Source organism: Rhopilema esculentum, chromosome 9 (assembly GCF_057945365.1).
Source record: "Rhopilema esculentum isolate cy_ngs chromosome 9, ASM5794536v1, whole genome shotgun sequence".
NCBI classification, from domain to species: Eukaryota; Metazoa; Cnidaria; class Scyphozoa; order Rhizostomeae; family Rhizostomatidae; genus Rhopilema; species Rhopilema esculentum.
In genome coordinates this window covers 1994825-2016548 of record NC_142823.1, presented here as the reverse complement: position 1 = coordinate 2016548, position 21724 = coordinate 1994825, and the positions used below count along the sequence as shown (strand labels likewise).

The 21724-nt window shown below is 34.8% G+C and overlaps 1 protein-coding gene across 1 annotated transcript; it reads right to left on the bottom strand.

Moving 5' to 3' along the window:
• Positions 1-621: 621 nt before the first annotated feature.
• Positions 622-21031, bottom strand: LOC135688901 (putative lysosomal cobalamin transporter). Its single transcript, XM_065205960.2, has 16 exons — positions 20926-21031; positions 19997-20153; positions 18113-18289; positions 16382-16445; positions 14081-14175; positions 12741-12808; positions 11637-11728; positions 10477-10550; positions 9911-9979; positions 9087-9376; positions 7344-7446; positions 6333-6437; positions 4800-4943; positions 4193-4250; positions 3605-3708; positions 622-2450 (listed from the first exon to the last, which is right to left on the bottom strand). The coding sequence occupies exons 2-16, from the start codon at positions 20054-20056 to the stop codon at positions 2346-2348; spliced, it is 1608 nt and encodes a 535-aa protein (XP_065062032.1). The 5' UTR covers positions 20057-20153; positions 20926-21031; the 3' UTR covers positions 622-2345.
• Positions 21032-21724: the final 693 nt, after the last annotated feature.

Genomic DNA, 21724 nt, shown 5'->3' with positions numbered 1-21724 from the left:
GCACCTTATCCCAGGGGACCTTCCCGTATATAGAAAGTTTGAGTGACTTCCCTGAGCATATTTCGCTTAATAATGAATGTGATAGCATATTTATAATTTCCTTATTTTGAAGGAGTTCATGCAGGAGCTGATATCGTCAAAAGAACCCCAGAAACAGAGCTCCGAAAACAGAGTCCCAGAATTAGAGCTCTATAATCAGAGCACCAGGAACAGAGGCCAAGGAGCAGAGCCTCTGGAACAGAGCCAAAGAACCAGAGTCCAAGAAACAGAGCTCAACAAAGAGAGTCCAAGAAACAGAGCTCAACAAAGAGAGTCCAAGAAACAGAGCTCAACAAAGAGAGAGTCCAAGAAACAGGGCCCAAGATGCATAGCCACAAAAACAGAGCTCCAAAAACAGAGCTCAAAAACAGAGCCTTAGAAGCAGATCCCAAGAAATAAAGTCCAAGAAACGAAGCCCCAGAACTGAACTCCAGAAACTGAGGCCAAGAAACAAAGCCCAAGAAATAGAGCCCCAGGCATTGCACAGTACAAAGATAAAGTCTTTGCGATCAGCCAGAAAGTGACAATGCCGATTCCTGATGATCTTCAGATACCATTGTAAGCGCAAAGATACACAACATATTTGTTTATTAATTCACTATATACATTGAATCTGAACTACAATAAAAGAATCCCGTACTACGTAATTAACAATCAAATTTCGTTTCATGACTACGCGATTGCTCTACAACGAAGGATCATACTTGATTGTAACCACACTCAAATAAATGCATGGTTCAACATTACCACTATATGTTACATATTGCCACAGTACCTCTTGCGAATGATTTCCTTTCACCAAAATGCCAGTAAAAATCTTTTTTGCCAGGTATGAAACTGAACGTGTAAAGGCAAACACATAAAAAGCAACAGCCTTTGTTTTGAGTTCACAAATGTACCATACTTCTACGATGATACGACTGCAATCATCTCAAGAGCTTTAGACTTGTGCTTATTCAAACTGTCCCAAACAGTAGACTGAGATTTATCCTGAACTATCTACGAAGCATCAAAAAGCAGGGAAACGAGGTTTAGGGGGGGGGGGGCGGAGTGACATAGTGACATTGATAATCTTCGTTGATCTTATAGATATGCAGCTAGGTCCTGTCTTTGACAATAATTACAATTTTCGTGGTCTCAGGAATCAATCGATACATTGGTAATAGCACAGGTAATGGAGAATCACTCATTAACTGGGCAATGTGTCACTGTGTGACACCCCTGATGCACCGAGGCGGTAGTGTCAACATGTAATCATGTGCTTTTACCTTTGGAAGGAAATACCTATATTAAATGGTGCCCTTTGCACGTCGGGAAAGGGATCTAAAGAAAGGCGAGCGGGTATTTAGGAAGTAAATCAGGTGATGCTCATTCAGGTTAGTACTGTGACAAGATAGGATCGTATTTATTACTGCTTCTAAATTTAGTATAATTATTCACACAAAAGCCAACAATTACAAAGAAGTTATTCTGCAGGTAATTATTCAACATGAAGAAACATTTAACACCAAGAATAGCTTAACAGCATTTCTCTCAAACTTGCAGAAACCAATAAAGGTAAAAGGTGAAAGAAACTAGATTGACGACTCTTTCGGAGCCATTCCTTCGGGGAAATAAAAACACAGGCAGCCAACAGCATCGTGGCAATCAACTGAAAAACAAGTTAGCTTTTGTCTCCGTTGAAGCTACTGCACTGATGCAAATTTAGAAATTTAACGCAACAACCGAATTCTCTGATACAAAAAGCTATCGGTACAGAAGCTATCCGGCACAGAAGCTATCCGGTACAGAAGCTATCCGGTACAGAAGCTATCCGGCACAGAAGCTATTCGGTACAGAAGCTATTCGGTACAGAAGCTATCCGGTAAAGAAGCTATCCGGCACAGAAGCTATTCGGTACAGAAGCTATTCGGTACAGAAGCTATCCGGTAAAGAAGCTATCCGGCACAGAAGCTATTCGGTACAGAAGCTATTCGGTACAGAAGCTATTCGGTACAGAAGCTATTCGGTACAGAAGCTATTCGGTACAGAAGCTATCCGGTACAGAAGCTATCCGGCACAGAAGCTATTCGGTAAAGAAGCTATCCATTAACCTCGACGAAAAGTTGGATGTCTAGGCGACTTTCGCTTAGCTTAACATTTAAATTAAGACTGTAAACAGCGCTTATTAGCAAACTAACATATACAGTTAAGCTAATACCTCATTGGTTTGTGCCTGTCTCCAATCAAAGGAAGAAAAGCGTTGATTTCGTGAATAGTTGAAAGAACGGAAAAAAAATGCAACTACAAACGCAACCGGGTTTACTTTAAGCTGTTATCAGTTGTTCTTCATCTGAATCTTCAGGGTCCGCTTCGTCATAATCTGGTTCTTTGCATTTGATCAGTGAAACAATGAATCCAATTACAAACACCTGAATGAAAAGAAATAAATTACCAAACAAAATTAGTGCTGCCATTTCGATTTATGGAGAAAAAGGTGGGTAAAATACAGTTGCTGTGAAAGTGAAGGGCGTCAAGAATACGTTGAAACTATCTTAGCTTTGAAAAGCATCTTCATTCACACACCGATATATTCTTGGAAATTAAAGGAAGGGAAAGAGCGATTTTGAAAGGTGTGGACAGAGTGACGAATCTGAGCCACTTGTTTTAATAGTGTTTTCTAATTCAGAGGTCAAAAAATCAGATTGAAAAGGGACATCTGTTGTGATTGAATATGACCACGAATCCTAGACGTATTATGCTGAGGCAGAGATCACGTGAGGCAGAGATCACATGACACTACCTGACGTCATTCTATAGCAAACCAAAAGTTGCTTCAAGAGGAGAGATGGCTGGATCATGGTCAACAGAAAAAATATACTTTCGAATATACTGAAATATACTGAGACTGACGTTGATGTTCCTAGTCTTCCGGCTGTGATTTTAGGTCACAATTTACCAATGTAAACAGGGTGGTTTTACACATTTTCGTTTCATATTAATAATGATAGCATGAGCCATGTTCACGGGATTAAGCTTCTCATGAAACGAAAAGTGCGGACTCTTTTATGACGATTTTACACGAACCGCATTTGCCGGAAATTTAAGGCATATCATAAATAAACGTTTATGCTGAACTCTGTTAACACTGCCATGGCATTTTAATTGGCCGGATGAATGTGAACGGCGGGTGTAAATGGTAGATGCGAAGGAGCGATGTGATCAGGCAATGTGATCGGGCGATGTGATCGGGCGATGTGATCGGGCAATGTAAACGGGCAATGTGATTGGGCGATGCGATCAGGTGATGTGGTCGGGCAATGTGATCGGGCGATGTGATCGTTTTTCTGTACGTTGTGTGTAGAAATTGAACTATATAACGAGGTCTTAAACAAAATGGTTAATAGCAAAAAAGAACAGCGTGGCCAAATTTTCAACCCACAATGATCTTTCCTTTCTCAAGAACGCTGTGATTCAATTCTGACTTGGAAGATCCATTCGCATGGACGAAGAGAGCTATAAGACCATAAAACGAACCAAATTATAGACTAAGTGCAGTTATGAAGAAATAATAATGATTACACACCCCGATAAGGCACCATTGAGCGTAGTAGTAGTAAACACCGAAGAACCAAGCTTTGTAGAACAGTTTGTTTAGAAGAACGGCCATCCTCGTCATCTCACATTCATCTGCTCAAAGAAGAAAAAACTGGTCAATACTGGATTCATACTTACCCTGGCAGTTAACGGAAATTTTAAACAGTTTGTTTTAAATATAAACAAATGACGTTATATTGAATATTATTTCATCACATGGTCCCTTTAGAAATTTTGATAAAAAAGAAAAAAGACCAGGGGGGTGGTAAAGGGGTACATTTGTCCTTCAAAACAAAGTATTAGATGGAGTTAGAGATAGCTTGCCTTCTAAAACATCCGGTAGACAACACGCAAACTGAAGGCCTTTGCTTGAAAACGTGAGCAGTAAAGTGCCAGCTAATGTTGCAGTGTAAGGGCAATGATTAATGCTGTTACTGGTGGGTTCGAGTCGTGCACGTGTCATATCATGTCTGGGTTCAAGTTCTCAGTGTATAAGGGCTAGTCCTGGGATGGCAAAATATAGATAAGGGCTAGTTAATGAAAAAATAAAAAAGATACAAAGCTGTTCAGCACTAACCTGGAGGAGATTCAGTTGAACAAATTTGTTTTTTCAGGAGGCCACTGCTGGTGTTTCCCTTAAAAATAACGAACAATGGGGTAATGCCAAATACAGAATAAATTTAGTATCCATTGAAAAGTATTTCAAGACAGTATAAAGTTGCGTAGATATTCTTCTCTTAGTGGCACTTCTTGTCTTTTTCAATTCAATACACATTTTTTTATAAGAATATCTAATATTTGCTAAGCCTCAATATTCTTAATTTTTTTTATTTTGCGCCTAATATTATTCTTAAATTATTCTTAAGCAACACAAAGTGTAACTGAGTCCCATTATAGTGTCAATGACTCCAAAGCCGGATACGGATATTTCAAAACATATAGCATTAAACTTTGCTTTCCAAAAACAAAAAAACTTAATTCTTGATGAAGTTTGAGCCTTTTTTGCTCTTAAATTATTCTTAAATTTCAGCGATTTTGAGCCTTAATGTTCTAAAGGCTATATTCAATCTGTTCCACCTTTATGTGCGATCTGTTCTAAAACTCTTTTAAAACACTTCTGCTTGCAATCTGGTACAATACAGACATTCGAGAAACACTTCTAAATATATTAACAAATGCCTTACCACAAAGTGCTGAGAACCGAACGAGGTGTATTGGGGAGCCATCGTGAAGAGCAAGACATTGATTGCAACAACGATCAACATCATCATAAAGATCATTAGCAGTAGAGCTTGAGGCATAGTCCGCTGTGGTCTGATCTTGTACATCTGATACTTGGGTTAAGGACATAACTTTGACTCAACGACATGCAAGACTGAGCTACATTCAATTCAGGTAGTTAATTAAAGTGGGTCTGTAATAGTCATTATAATGCACTGCACATGTTATTTATCTAATGACTCTCTAGTCAAATCCTTCTACGAATTCTTTCGCTTTGAATGTATATGCCCAACCACCATTTCCAGTATTGACAGGCTACATACATGCCAGTTTTCCTATTTAACAAGGGCGTTTTTCACAAAATTTCAAAAAACTGTGGAAACATTACACATGCGACTAAAGTATTGAAGTCTGAAAATGACCAAATTGTAAGAAATTTATATCAGCACTAGCTGATATAAGCAAATATGTCAGCAGATGGTACAACAAGTCCAGAAAATTTACTGCTAGACTCATAAGCCTTAAACATCATAAATACATTCTGGTTTTACATTCCATTGTTATTTGAGAGAACAGAACACTTTTGCATTTGTGCTTGCTGTATGTTTTGCGCAGCAAATAACCAGCAACATATGCCATAGCTTTATCTTTGAAAACTCTGTTTTCAACTTGCTCATTGATGTAGTCAGTGGAAACCATTTTAAGTGGCTTTTCTACAACATGAACCTCTGGGAGCTCTCTTATATATTCTAACTGTGCAAGGGGTTCATTTTCATCTTGCTCACAATCTGATATAAATTTTACCTTCAGCACGCAGATCGAAAGTAACGCTAGAGGGCAAATAACATGATTGATTGGTCTCTTATTTGGACCAATTGGTGGCAGCTTTTCTTTCAGCTAGCTGAATGGTCCAAGAGACATTGCAAATTTCTGTCTTCTCAAGTTGGCATCTTTGTTTTAATGTAGATAGATTCCAAATTATCAACGTGAAAAGCAGAGGTGCCATCCTAAAATGTTAGGAAGATGACTGTGCTGTTGGCATCTTCTAGACGAGCCACCCAGAACCACGTCTAATATTCTTGCATTTGTGTTAACGATTCTCTGTTGTGTATATAAAGTCATTCAAACTATCCAACAATACAAAAATACTAATAGGGATAAGCTCCATTCTCGGGAAAATCTATAGCGTAGTAAAGAGTTGTGAATACCGAATTTGTCAATTAAACATGTGCTTGCTTGTTATGCAAGGCCAAGCCCCCCCCCCCCCCCCGAAATCTTTCTGAATTTTAACAAGGGCACTAAGGCCTTCAAAGCCACCCTTCACTGCTACTGGTGAAGAGATGACCTTACCAGACCAATGACTTTCAAAGTTTCGCTTAGCCAATGCTTAGGCCACTATCGATTCACACGTAGGTGAAGATTTTTGTGCTGCTGTACCGAATGCAGGTAAATATGCAACTACTAGAATCCCATTCTAGAACAGGTTGAAAAGATACACGAACACAACAGCACCAGATGCCAATTCGTTTTAGGCCGGTCATTGTGGCAAAGAACAGGAATAGCACAATACCCAGATAAAGCAAATAATCCAGAGGAAAAACCTACAACAGAAGAACCTCAAATTCATAAAATGTCAATAACAATATAAATATAAGAAGTTATACTTAAATTAATCAAAAATATAAAAAATATTGAAATCTAGAATGATTATAAATATTTTCTTTCAGTGAACTGTGTGCCTTAAAAGCCAAATACACAAAAAAACAGCTAAATATATCAAATAGTAAATGAATAATAAATCGTTGAAAGACCTTCCATTCCAAAGATGGCAAAAAGTATCGGAACCTGGAAACTAGGTTCTCAGAAAACTCCAAAGTTGTCATAAAAGTTTTTCAAACACAAAAAGGTAGAAATTAGTTTCTATCTCGTGCCATTAAAGCAAAAAAATTGAAAATGCAAATCAAACAAAAAATTTTCAATTTTTCAGAAAATTGAATACGTTCCCAGAAAGAACAAAATATTTACTTTTATAACACAGCTGCAGCCCGTAAATAAGGACTTACATATAAGGAGTTCAGTTTAGCTAAAACAAATAGCATTCAATGAGATCTTTATAAATTCAGGTTTTAAGCTCTTTTTAAAAATAAATGCAACCTAACCGCACTTTAAAGTTGATTTTTAAGCACCTTTTCCGGACCTTCAACCCTTGTTTTTCATTTTGAGAATCTCTGTGTAGATTTTGTTGCACAATTTATGTCTACACTACTTCCAATCATTTCAAAATAAGAATTTCTTTTTAAAATTTTGATAAAAAATGTGTTTTTCAAGTTTTTTGAAATATCTATTTTTAGCTATAGCTTTTAATAAAAGTATATTTCTTATTTCCAGGAATTTTTTGCATTCAGTGCCAAAGTAACAAACACTCTTTTCATATGACATAAAATACTACATATGTGATAAATTGTAATATACATAGTCACATATTACGAGGGTGATGCTAGGCATACCTGTTGTAGGAACAACATGAGCTCGTTCAATGGATTGAAAATGGTGGGCTTTGGCAACGCATAGCCATATTTATAGCCGAGAGAATTCCTGCTTTTGTCGATGCTGAAACAAATACGCAAAGGTAGATGAGTCTGGAAGTATTTTCACGAATATTCACATAAAATAATATAAAATATATTCATCAGATATTAATATCGTTATAACATATTCCTCGTATATCATACTGTTAAATATAAAATATTCCTCGTATATCATATTGTTGAACATATCCTATTCCTCATATATCATACTGTTGAATATTAAATATTCCTCGTATATCATATTGTTGAACATATCCTATTCCTCATATATCATACTGTTGAATATAAAATATTCCTCGTATATCATATTGTTGAACATATCCTATTCCTCATATATCATACTGTTGAATATTAAATATTCCTCGTATATCATATTGTTGAACATATCCTATTCCTCATATATCATACTGTTGAATATAAAATATTCCTCGTATATCATATTGTTGAACATATCCTATTCCTCATATATCATACTGTTGAATATTAAATATTCCTCGTATATCATATTGTTGAACATATCCTATTCCTCATATATCATACTGTTGAATATAAAATATTCCTCGTATATCATATTGTTGAACATATCCTATTCCTCATATATCATACTGTTAAATATAAAATATTCCTCGTATATCATATTGTTGAACATATCCTATTCCTCATATATCATACTGTTGAATATAAAATATTCCTCGTATATCATATTGTTGAACATATCCTATTCCTCATATATCATACTGTTGAATATTAAATATTCCTCGTATATCATATTGTTGAACATATCCTATTCCTCATATATCATACTGTTGAATATAAAATATTCCTCGTATATCATATTGTTGAACATATCCTATTCCTCGTATATCATATTGTTGAACATATCCTATTCCTCATATATCATATTGTTGAATATAACATATTCCTCATAAATCATACTGTTGAATATAGCATCTTACTTTGGAAATCAAGTTTTTAAATAAAGCCACAAGCACTGATCTGGCAGAGGCTCTAAGGGCAGTCAAAATTTTTACCATATTTCATTTTGTTTATAATGAATTTGTATGACGACATTAAATGTATAGGCGAGATATCCAACTTTATTTTAGTTGCTTTCAAATTCTACGTGCTCCTCCAAAGTATAATAATTTTACAACTTAAGACCCAGTAGTTTGTTTAGCTACCGAAATGAACTCAAATCTTCTCACATGCAAGCGATGCTACTCCGAAACCAGAATGAACTCGTGTTAGAATGACAAAACCCCTATGTAAAGGGCTTACATAGAAAACATAGAAAACGTTTGCATAAAAAACTAGCAGACGTTTTACAAGCATAACATAGACAGTGAGTTTTAATATTCTTGGGCATGGATCAAGAATAAAAAAACATGTCAGGACATTGTCTAAGTCTGCCAATTATTTACAACCACTGGGTTAAAATCAGACAATCTTTTTGGCTAAATCGCTTTATACCTACAAATGTAAAGACTAATTCTTGTGAAATTCACATTTTTTCTTGTTTCTATTCAATTAAGACTTTGAAAATAACAAAGTTATCAAGAAATTACATGTGCATTACTTTAGGACACTAAAGGGACGAAACCAAAGGCAGCATAAGAAAATGACAAACCCATGGCACGTTGTCTCATGAACACGAAATCTTACCTTGTGATAACAATGGCGGTCATAATCAGCAATGACAACAACAACATTAGTACGCCGAACAGGGCTCTAAATGGCGCCAAAATTAATGATATTTTCCCGCAAATGCTGTTCTTTGCATTTCGTCTGCGTCTTTCATTTCTCCTTCGCAACCGTTCATCTTCCTCGATTCTACGCAGCTGATTTCGCTCCCACCTGGTCAGGTTTCTGCCGCTGTTCGCTTTGGCTCGCAACATTCTTGCACGTGTTTCGTCACGCTCCCTTCGCGATAGGCCATTTGTGACAGGTCCATCCTTAATAAAGGAAGAAAAATATTCAAAATCAGCAAGTACATTTATATTCAAGTAAGATTGTGAAAACATGTTATATTTTCATTTGAAATTTCAATCCACAGAAACAACTTTGTGAAATAACATAAAAAATGGGTAAAAAATGATAGGTGACAAAAAGATATTTTAAACCATCGTCCAAATGAAAAAGAACTTTAACACAAGAGATGAACAAGTTAGGTGAAAAATGTATAAAGAAGTCGAAATTGCTTGATTTAAAGATTCAAGAACAGGAAAATAAAAGCAAAGGAGGGGGCAAAAACACTAAGAAAGGAAGGAGGCATTGCAGAAAAAAATGGGGAAACTTGTGTCAACAAAAGAAAGGGTATGCAATGTTTTATAAAATACAAAAAATGGAGAAATGAAAAGAAAAAATGTTGTACGCAAATATAAAAAAATTTCAAAGAACACAAACAACGATCGATAAGAACAACAAAAATGCGAGGCTGTGGTTTAAAATAAAAACAAAAGAAGATCATTATAATATTTCTGACTTGCCTCCTCTTCTGCCGTGTTTCCTTTGCAACAAGACAACATCTTTAATGGCAATGCACTCAAGCCATACCCCTAAAATAGGAAAACTCTCAATTATGAAAAAAATCTGGACATTCGCCAAGTTTTAAAAAAATTTATCTTATCCGAAGAAGAAAGGCAAAGACCCCAGCTAGAATGAAACATGCATAAAAATTGAGCATCTTATGGAAGTGGCCAATATCAAATTTGGAGCCAGGTGACAATGGACATTGACCCTTGGCCAAAGTTTTCTGGTCAAAAATGCCCTCCCATGAATTTTTACCTGCATCTGCCACTCCCGACATTCCCCACTCTTCTTTGCCTCTCCCTAACCTACCCCTACAGCCATAGCTCCTCAAGACATTAATTCTTCAATAATGCCCCCCAGTCATTGCCCCCTTTAATCTGCCCTCCAGAAATTGCCCTTCCAGACATCGCTTCTCCAGTAGCGCCTCTCCAACACATGGCCACTCAAAAAATTGCCCCTACCAACATTCCCACTCACAAGAGTCCCAATTGTCGCGTAAATTGGCTTAAAATCAGCTACATACCGTGTAGAATGCAAGCAGCGTGATTCCAAACAAAGAAAGGACTCCAACCATAACAGAGATGCATTGCTCAGCATCTGACAGAAAAAATGTGAAGCTAGCTCAAATCACTTCACCTTGTAGTACTCTGCTCAGGATTTGTGAATGGTGTATCAGATGCCATTCTCTATCTTATGAAAATTACTGTTTTAAATGTCTGTGAAAAAACTACTTGATACCACATAGGCAGAGCTGTTCATTCTCTATATTTATTCATTTTGCTTTGTTATTTTTTAGATTCCGTCACTGCTTTTCACCGTTTAGTCTGATCCCGATTGCGTCACTAAAGATAAGTCAAAAACTTTTCACTAAAGGTAAAATCCAAAATGAATCTTGTGCAATTAGCGTACTAAGCCATTGAGGTTTTGAAAGCATAATGCTTCAAAGGTGAAAAACCATGACGGTCATTGTATATCTCTGATATATCGCTAGCAAAAATATACAGGATCCCTTTTGATGGGTTATTAACAGTGTTTAAAATAACAGGAGTTTCTAAGAAAGTAATAGGCAAGCGGCACTGATTGGTCAATCTCAAGAGTCATGTGCTCGTGTTTCTGATTGGCCCATTTCGATCCACAACTGGGTATATATATTTTCTAGCATAGAGTTTTCGGTCTATGTTCTGACGTTTTAAACTTTGAAGAGTGTCAGACGAAAAGCTTTGGTTTACTAAATGTTTGCTTTTTTCAAAGCCATTAACAAAGTAATGTTTAACAGACTTGGAATAACAAACAGTACGGTTCTAAATGGATGAGTGAGTCTCTGAACCTCTGTAAACAGTATTTTTCAGAATCGGGGACTAAATATATGGTCCTGCTGTGCGGTGAGATATTTTTATCAGATATAAACATAGTTGAATATTCTTTTGCTGATTATAGCATAATCTTCATTTTCGGGCATAGGTGGAGCAAAAGCCAAACGAATTATGCAAAAATAGTCTTCTTCCTTTTCATGATATTAACATTATATAAATATCAAATGAAAAACCGACGATATAACCTTTAAAATTATAAAGTTAAAGGACCTATAAAATTATAAATCAATAAAGGAATAAACAAAGAAGAAATGGCTATGAATAAAGATTGAGATATAAATGAACGTTGAAAGAATATGCAACTGCTTACGTGTGTAAACTTTGAGTTCTTCCTTGAGATAGCTTAGCTTATCTCCAGCACTTGTCACATTGCTAGGGGGTGCACGCAATGGAACAAAAGCCCTAGCAAGAAGAACCAAGAGTCAATTTATATAGTTACAACTGACAGAAGGAAACTATTTCAACAAGGGTGCTGCCCAGTTGTAAATAATGCACTTGGTCGGAATCGAACTCTGGGTTATTACATTGCAAACCAACGACCATTCCACTGAGCCAAAACGAAATTATCAGTGACTTGAAGTCACCCCTGGCGACCTTCCCCGTAGCCAAGGCAGTTGTTTTTTGTTCGGCCTTATAACTTTTGTCGTATACATTAACCATACGAAATTATCAGTGACTTGAAGGCACCCTTGGCGACCTTTTCCGTAGACAAAGCTGTTGCTTCTTCTGTTTCGGCATTATAAGATTTCAATACATATATCAACTATATAATTTTATTCAGCAGGCCAAGGCCGACAGGATAAAATTTTCTCCACAAGGGTGTTGCCTAACTTTGAATACTGCATTGGTGGGAACGAAACTTCAGGTGTCGCAAACCAAGAATCATTGATCCAATGACTTAATGAAATAAGCGAAAGAATACTCTTGAAAATGGCTGTGGATATATTTTTCATCGTGTTCTTTCGGACCCTTATTCTGACGTTTTATGCCCTGAAGAATGCCAGACGAAAAAACTTTTAGCCAATATGTTGTAAAATGCTTGCTTTTTTCAAAGCCATTTTCAAGTTCTGTACCGCCAAAAAACTGTTCGAAGAATTTTCTAACAACCGCAACCAAGGCAGTCTCCTTATTTTTTCAACTGATAATACTTCGTCATAGTTTTCTTCATACAAAAGCCTAATTGGTCGTGCGTCAATTTTTTACCTCAATGTTCATTAAATTGACCTCATGCACACTCTCAAAGGCCAAACAACATCTGGATAACAACTTTGGAAAATATACATCTATCAACGTTCTAAAGCTGATAGAACTGAAAAAAAGTACATATGACAAAATATGCATCTGTTTTTCAATTGAGAAATGTAATTGAAAATTGAGAAATTTTACTAAATCTTTCATTAGCCGGAGTACCTACCCTGTAACAAGAACAACCAAAGCCAACAGCAAAAACACAGCAGTGTACTTGAGTGAAGTGCAGGCTCGCTGAAGGAGAAATGGCACATCAGCATCATGGCAGGCTGCTTGTAAAAGAACGGGTGCACTCCTACCCCCCCCCTATTTCATCCCTTTTAGTTTGCGTTGTGGCGAAATGAGCCTTTTCTAAACATTTCTTTCAATATAAATTGCCTTATCATGATACATTGTGAGTGAACACGACAAAACAGAATGATTATAGTGGTCTAAGAATTATGAAATATTAAAAATGTATTAGCCTAAAAAGCAATGTTAGGCGCGTTTTTAAACATTATTTCTAGATAAAGCTTCCAAACAGAGTGCCTTACACATTAGCAGGCTTGTTCTCTAAAAACCCATTTAATTATTTAAATACAAATACAAAATACAGAAAATTTTAAGTTTTCATTGCTATCAATCCTAAGGAATCTCTTAAAACTAATCAGTACGTCACAGCCTCAAAAATCCTCTTTTATTATCATTTTTATTACTATTATTTTTATTATTATTAGCATTATTACTATTATTATTATTATTATTATTAGCATTTATCGTTGTCGAGCGGTAGCGTGCGGACGTTACTGCACACGTCTGTTGTTTAAACGTAGAAATTTAAACCTGGAAATGGTGCTTGTAATAATCTTTTTCTTTGTAAACCCAGGGTAGCCAATTGCAAATTACCTTTGTATAGTGAAATTTGTAATTGTAGTTTTAATTGAATCGAAAATGAAAAGTTTCCATTATTATCATTTTATTCATTATTATTTTATGGCATAAATGAGCATATCCACAATACGTGTGGCTCTTCGGCTCTTAAAATTAAATCTATTTTATAACTTGAAAGAAATTACGTGAAACAAAAAAAATATTATTAAGTCAAATTCAGTAAGTTAGAAATATTTTAGTTCTGTGACTCCTTCGCTTTCTTCATCAAGAATGTGTGAACAGCAAAAAACTTGTTGAAATTAGCCTGGTGTTTGATATAAGTAGGAAGAGTGTTGTAGCTACTTGCAATTATTTCCACTCCGTTAATGTTAATTTCAGTTAAAGATTTTTATCTAATTACATTTTCCTACTGAAAATATCTGACAGGGTTGATCCAAAAGTTTACTTTCAGGAATACACTTTAAGAACCTTAAAAAGCCTGATTTTCTGTTCAAACCCCATTATAAAATAACTTATTCAGACTTAAAACAAAAATTGTAGGTTCTTATCCGTTGCTGTTTATTGAAGATTTGTAATTTCTCAAGCAAAATATTACCAAATATCTCAAAGGATTTAAAATAAAGTAAATTTACATACAGAAGAGGATGTTTCGTCATCGTCTTTTTCTTCATAGAAAAAATACATGAAGGGCAAAATGATGAATATGAACAGCGCAATGCAGCCATACAGTGCTAGAATAAAAAATATCAATGTAAAATATTGGATATAATTGAAAAATAACATAACAAGGAGTTTTACTGGTACATACCTTCTTCCTGCAAAATATTGTTTAAGAGTTTAAGTACATGGACATGGACTATCAAAATTTGAGATTATCAACAAATGTTGGGTCCTGATTGACTTAATCAAAAGCTGATATGAAAGACCTATTTGCTATCCTTGGGAGCAATGAAGGTTTACTTAAAATAGATGGCCCAAGTAATGAGAGAGATTCAAAAACAATAAAGAACATGTAATTCTTTTTTATCTAGGAGTTAAAAAACTTTAAGTACCTGCACCCTTACTTCTAATCAAATGATTTCGGCTAAATAATTCAATTGAAATAAAGGATATGATAGCAAATACAGAATTGTGTCCTATGTAAGCTTTAACCAATTTTCCTGATTATTCAGCTAAAATTTGAAGCTGAAATACACTAGCTTAAAGCTTCTCTAAAATGGGTCTGAAAGAACATTTCAGCCAGGCATCAGGGACCATGGAGGATTTCCAATTCGGGGGCTACAAATTTTCTGAGTTTAATAATCCAAAATGCCAAAAGCAAGATTATTTCTATATTGCATTAGGTACTGTTTTGAAAGTTATTGAGGGGCTAAAGACCCCCAGCCACCAAACAATTCATCTCCCCTTGCTTCCCTGGCCAAACTCTTTCTTATATCTGAACCCATCTTTTCAATTATTGCTGTTGTAACAGACACCATTTAATTTGGAGTTTATCACTTAATAATATAAAGGCTTGATGGCCTGTAATAATTGACAACAGACTGTTTAGATGTCTCTTTGAAGTGAAAATGTAACATAAGGGGATAATTTTAAAGGCATTTGACATGCATAAGTACAGCTAATCCAAAAATAGCTTAGGCCAAATTGATCAGAGCATGTGCACAAGAAAGGAATTGGAAACTGCTCAGGTGAAACCACTGCCCCCTGCTCTAGAATTTCACTGATTTGCAAAAAGGTGGAAACTGTTCACATGTTTTTCTCTGCACACAATTTGATTGGTCAACTGCTTGTTTAACCTGTGTCAAATGCCTCCAAATTTTCTTGGTTTGGCATCTATAGCATTATAATTCGATTTGGCCTGAAATAACCCTATAACAACCACAGTTGAGACAATGGTTGCCAAGTTGTTGCAAATGAGATTTACAACTTGAAAGGACACACAGGAGTATGCATTGTTGAACAACATGACAAATACAAAGGCAAAATGATTACAAGGAATCATAACAAAAGTGAGCTTTGAAAATAGCAGCTTGTAAAAATGTTCTTTGTATCTACCAAAACAAGAGATCTAAACAGGAAATAAAACTTGCTTTCAAATGAAAAAAACAGTGCCTTAACTTATTCATGTTGAAACTATCACAGAAATTCTTTGTGAATAAAAACATTTAGTTGAGTAAATCATTTTTTAAAAATGCTAAAGCTTTCAAGATTGAAAATCCTCAACAACAAATGTTTATAAATAAATAAGTCAAATTTTGTGAGCAGGAAATAAGTTCCTTTTTTTAAGGAAATATTTTTCAATTTTGAGAGGTCAAGTATTGGAGCCTAAGTTTTATTCAAAAAGTTTTTTCTGAAATATTTTTACAATTTGCTTATGGGTTTGAAAAAATAATAAATGCACTTGAGCTTATCCTCGCAATATGCTTCAGACAAAGACAGAAGCATAAAGCAATAAAGACTTAAAACCACTGGATCCTCCATTTTTGAAAAGAAATATCATATAGGTGAAATATCCAGGTGTGTTCAAGAATTTTTCAACTTGAATCTTTACAGTTTATTGTGCTATGACTGTTTCATATTTATGTTATGTCATCTTAGAAGTTTAATAATTTGGGAGAGGACCTTTCCTGAGCTTTTTTCATAGATTTCATCAAAAAACAGTTATCCTATCACAAATTTTATTTTGGAGAAAAAAACAGGAAAAGTAAACTATAAGGTTTGAAAAATTTCAGGTAAGAACGACTTAACTAGGAAGGATTTCAAATATGAAAAAAGTCTCCCAAGAGGGAATTCGCTAAGCTAATTTGAAAGCAATGCAGCTTCCTAGGTATGCAAATTGTGAATCTCAATTGCAAATTATCTTTGCTAAGCTTTTAAATATTTAATTGCCAAAGGTGCACTGCTACAAAGATGAACTATAGCATTGATTTAACTTACTATAATAAGCATAAGTGACAGTTTCCTGCATGGAAGCTCTTGCAGAAGGATCCTGTGCCCAGCTCTGAAATAGGAAAAGAATGGTTATATTAATAGATCAGCAATAAAAATAAGTAGCTGAGATTGGAGGGGAAGCGTAGGTAGGTGTTTTGCCTTAACGTGTGACATACTATCATAAGAACACAGCTGTAAAGTTTCAGTTTTGAAAATGAGTGAGTTTTTTTAAAAGGAAGGGAAACTGTTTGGTCGTCAAAAGCAGATAAAAACCAATCCAGAACAAATGAAGACTCCCACACATTCATAAGTAGGGTCCGGGTGTGTAGCCCCAGAAACTTTCTTTTTGCCACGCCCTCTTGTTCTTCGGAGGTGCCTTTTTTGAGCAGGGACCGCAGAAGCAGGTGGGGGATTGAGGGGGCTTTTTTTGCCATTCTATTCCGTTTTTATTGAGAAAGAATTTATAACAGTACATAATCATGAAATAATTAAATCTGGTGCACCTGCGCAAAGGATTGGAAAAGTGTACAACACTGTGGACCAGAAATGCAGAGGAAAGAATGTAGGCGTACGAGCAAGCAGAGCGTCATTGCGTAACTGCTACCCCAAATATCACTCCGAGAAAAAATTACTCTGCTCTGGCCGCTCCAATTGCAATCTGCTGAATTGAAACTCTAACTTACGGATTTTATGCTCCTCTATCTGTGTAGGCTTGCCAATAAATTTAACATCACTTAACCTGTTTGGATTCGCTGTTCGGTCATCTAATTATATAGTTATCTAACTGTCTAGTCGCTGTTGTCATGCTAACATGCCTTGTTAGGAAAAAGGGATTTTGCTAGAATTTTGAAAAAAATTGAAAAATTTAAATAAACCAAGAAGTTTTTGCAAAATGCGTCAGAATTCTGCTTTGATGCGTGTGAGAGTGAGAAATGACCGAAATGCATGTGTCCCATGCAAAATGTGTGTGACTTGGTAGGTCTATAAGAACAATAAATTCTGGAGTGCCTGCCAGAAGACCTATGTATATTATCACCCAGGTCAGAGGGGCTTTTTTCATCTTGGGGGCTCCACCAAGTACTCACTTACTTTTAGCCCGCACTGAGGACAGAAAATGTAACTAGTTTTGTTCTAAATTAAAAATTAGAGTTTTGAAAATTCAAAGTTACCTAAAAATAAGATATTCTTGGATCATTTCTTTAGCTATGTCAGTGAATTTCTATCATTGAGAATTCACTGTAAATTTATCTTTCATAGAAATGATTTGAACAAAGGGTGATAATAGAGGTACTGTCAGTAGACTTAAATGTTCAGATTGTGACATATCAAAAGGTCTGTGAGACAGCATCGCTAAAAGACAACATCCTAATTTGCAATCAGCATTTGTCACTTTGCAATTGCAAAATTGTTAATAAGAAAACATTGCATCTGGAAATTATGTTGCTATAACAGCAACCATTTTAAGGAATTCAGCAAATCACAAAATGGCTTCAAATAATCAGTTGTTTGTTTTAGCTGTAAATCACACAAATGAGTTAAAATGAGTAAAAATAATACTTCATCTGTGGAGTATGTTTACTTTAAATATTTAATATGTATAAAAAAAGCATCAGTTATGTAAATAGGTACCTTGGAAATGTACACATTAAAAATTATAAAAAATGTACCTTTTCAAAAATATCTATATTTTTGATACTTTGAAAAAAGAGTATAAATTACGTAAATAAGCAAGGGTACCTTGAAGAAACCATCTGAACTCTTCATGAAAGATGCAAGAAAAACATCAACAGGTACAAGGATGGTTGTCAAAAACGTGATAAACAAGGCAACAACAGAAATTAATGTGCAGGAGACTTCTGATAATTCATGATGTTGGTAAAAGCGTATGTAACAAAAGGCAAAGATGAGGGACAACTGCAATAGAAATATAAAACTTTTAAATGATAAACTTGTGAAATCAAAAAGAAATTATAGGTTCAATAAACAGAAGTCTCAAGAACATAAAAAATATTTCTCATTCAGTTGAAACAAAACACAATTAAGAAATATTAAGAAAAAAATAAAACATGTAAACCCAGTCCTGGCCATAAAGGGATTAGTAAACAGCTCTTCTAAAAATTTCCAGTTGTGAGCTATTCATAGATATATTAAAATAGAAAGAAAGGAATAATTGTTCTGAAGGAGGGTGGTTTTGTTCACGAGACCAATCTGTAGCTTCCATCAAGTAATTGAGGGGAATCTTAAGGAAAGCAAGGGCTATATGGCTCTCCTAAAATGATACAGCTCAAATTTTCATCCTAAGAGAATGCAACACTGAACAAATTGTAAACAAATTTTATATCTAAAATTGATAGCAAACAAAACAAGAGGAAGAATGGCACATCCCTCAGTTTGAATAGCCCTCAGTTTGAACAATTAATCGCTTACATTCCTTCATAGTTATAAAGAATCTAGTAAACAGTTGTAATCTTCTTTCAAAATATGTTTGATAATCCTGGGTACAATTTTTGCACAATACTATATATGGAATGCAGTGTTCCAAAGAATAAAAATTGCAACCATTCTGTACGGCCTAAAAAATAGTTTCTGTTAACACTCTTCTTTTTTATAAGAAAAATCTTATAAGAACATGAGAGTCAAAATTGGTCAAAAGTAAAGAACAAATTAAGAACAAACTATAAAAAGCAATTTTGAACATGTTTGATTTTAAAAACAAGGATTTGAGCCATTTGTGGGTGCTTTTTCAGTAAACATTCAAACGTGCTTACACCATAAAAAATTTAAAACAAATAAAAAACAATCCAGCCTCAGATTTTCGAAAAAATTAAGAAAAGTTATCATGAACATTAAATTTACTGGTGCTTATAAAAAAGGTAGCGGTAAGACACTATTTAGACAGTAGCTGTTATTTGAGCATCATAATTAGCCTGAAATTAGGATTTGATACAAAAAACTACCCTGTTCTATACACAAAAGCCCAATTCTTCAATAATTTTTTATAATTTTTTATTCTAATAGATATAACTTTTGTAAGGAATAAACAGAACAATTTATGTTTACCTTTTAATACTTTTATGAGAAAAATTGTGATGTTTCTTGAAAGAGGTTTTGGGTGCAATGCAAAAATCAAAATTTGTGGTAAAAAGGAGGGAAAAATACTAAATAGAATGCATCAAGCAGAATTAATCTTAACTGAATGACCTCTTTTTTACCCTTTTGTGGGCCTAACAACATTGCATTTGTGCAAAAAATACTTTTCAAGGAAAATAGCAAATTCAACTGTTAGACTCTATTGAAATAAAGTTCTTATACTGGCTTGGCTGATTCAAAATAAATAATAGATTCGGGCTGTGAAGAAAATTCAAAATAATGTTGTCCTCGTTATTCAGAAAAAAGTTTCATGTGCAATATTGAAACTTTAATAAAAGGGAGATCAATTTCAGCATATGAAAACAAATCTTCTTTTAGTTGATTTGTACAGAAAGTGAGAATTGCAAAGCGAGACTTTCTCTATCATTCATTCGCGCTGAAAGCCTAAAATTTGATAACAAAAATAAAAACAGCCGACATTTGAGGACCGATTCAACGAATCAGTAAAGAATGCTTGAAGTAAGAACATACCGTTAGTACAACGACAAATGGTATCCAGCCAATGGCGAGTACGGAGCTAGGAATCGCCATTATATTAATCCTCAAAATTTCTTTTAAAATGTGTAGCAAATGTCGTCTTTCACTTTCTTCGCAGGTGCAGCTTTCCCAACTGCAGTTACAACAGAGGCTGAAACGCGAACGAGGCGAAAAAGTAAAATTCTTTGAATATAATCTACAATAAAATTGTGTATTATTTAAGACCCAAAAACTCAAATTTCCTCCTCTCCACTTCTATATAAGATGAAAAACGACTGTAACTTATCTATTTATGAAAAATATTTAGCAACTAAAATTAGATAAAAAACATCCAATACCTAAATGTTATTACACCTTACACCCTTGCTAAAACTATTTCAAAATGCTTTCAGTATCATAAAAAAGCTTTTCGGGTTGAGATGAGACATCTAATCAGCAAACATAAGAAGAACAAGACTTATCCATCTCTCAGCTAAGCAGAAACTACAGAGGGTTACTTTCAAACGATGACACTCTCGGTGTCATCCTATATGGGTTTTAGTTAAATAATTTAGTAGGAGAGCAAAAATATAATTTGTTTGCGCTGCTCCACATTTTTTTCATTTATAAGAAACTGATATATAAGAAATTAGTTCTAGGATGGCCAAACATGAAAAAAATACGTTGGTACTAGGCTCAAGAAAAATTAAGAAACTGTAAATATCTCCAGTTTTAAAAGAAGAGTTTGAAGTTTTTATTTTGCGGATTTTTCTTTCGGAAAGATCGCCCTTTTTGAACTTAGTACTAAATCAATCCAAGTATAAAAACGTGTGAATAGCGGTGAAGCAAAACCAAACGCGATAAATATCTTGCAACGTGCGATATATTTCCTCTTAATTTAGTATTTGAAAAGAAAAACAATGAATAAGACATCTAATACATACCTGTTTGGCGATAAAAAGACCTAAATCTGCTCCCTTATAAACGCTGCATTCTCACTTCCAGGAATTTGATCTGCGCAACAGCTCCTGGCGCAGATTCTAAGCTTGGTAACTCATTGGCGAATATCGGCGCATGTGCAGTTTCAACAATGCTTTTGGGATCAAATATACACTCTTTCTTATAAGAGTTTTGTTTATAAGACAACCCGCATAAAAGAACCTGTTTTTATAAGAACATTGAGGCAACCTTTAAAACCCCATAATCAAGAGCCCTAAGAGATTGGAATTTGGAAAGGTTCTTAAATATATATGTAAGAAAAAAGGGTTTTTAAAGTAAATCAGGTTATGGTTTGTTGCATTCTAATTGGACAATCTAACAACACAAATTCATTAGATTGGTAGAAATTTAACATAAAAAAGCTGGTTTAAGTGTGTCCATTAGAATTCCTGCGGTGGAAAACATTGTTAATGTGTGCAAGGCAGTGCCTAATACAAGGGACTTTTACAATACCACTAATTATGCCTAAAAATGTTTAGGCCCCTCTAGGGGGGCCCAGAAAATTTTTAAAACTGAATGCCCTAGATTGGCTAAAAATGCATTTCTGAGACATAAAATGATTAGAATATGATGTGAAAAAACAACTCATTTACTTTTTAGATTTTTTAATAAACATAACGCTTAGAGAGACTATCCTCCCACTAATTCTTGATTTCAAGACGACAATTTGGATTTTCAAAACCACTATTAGTGTACAAGACCACGCTAAATTAGGCACTGGTGCAAGGCATGTACATATATAAG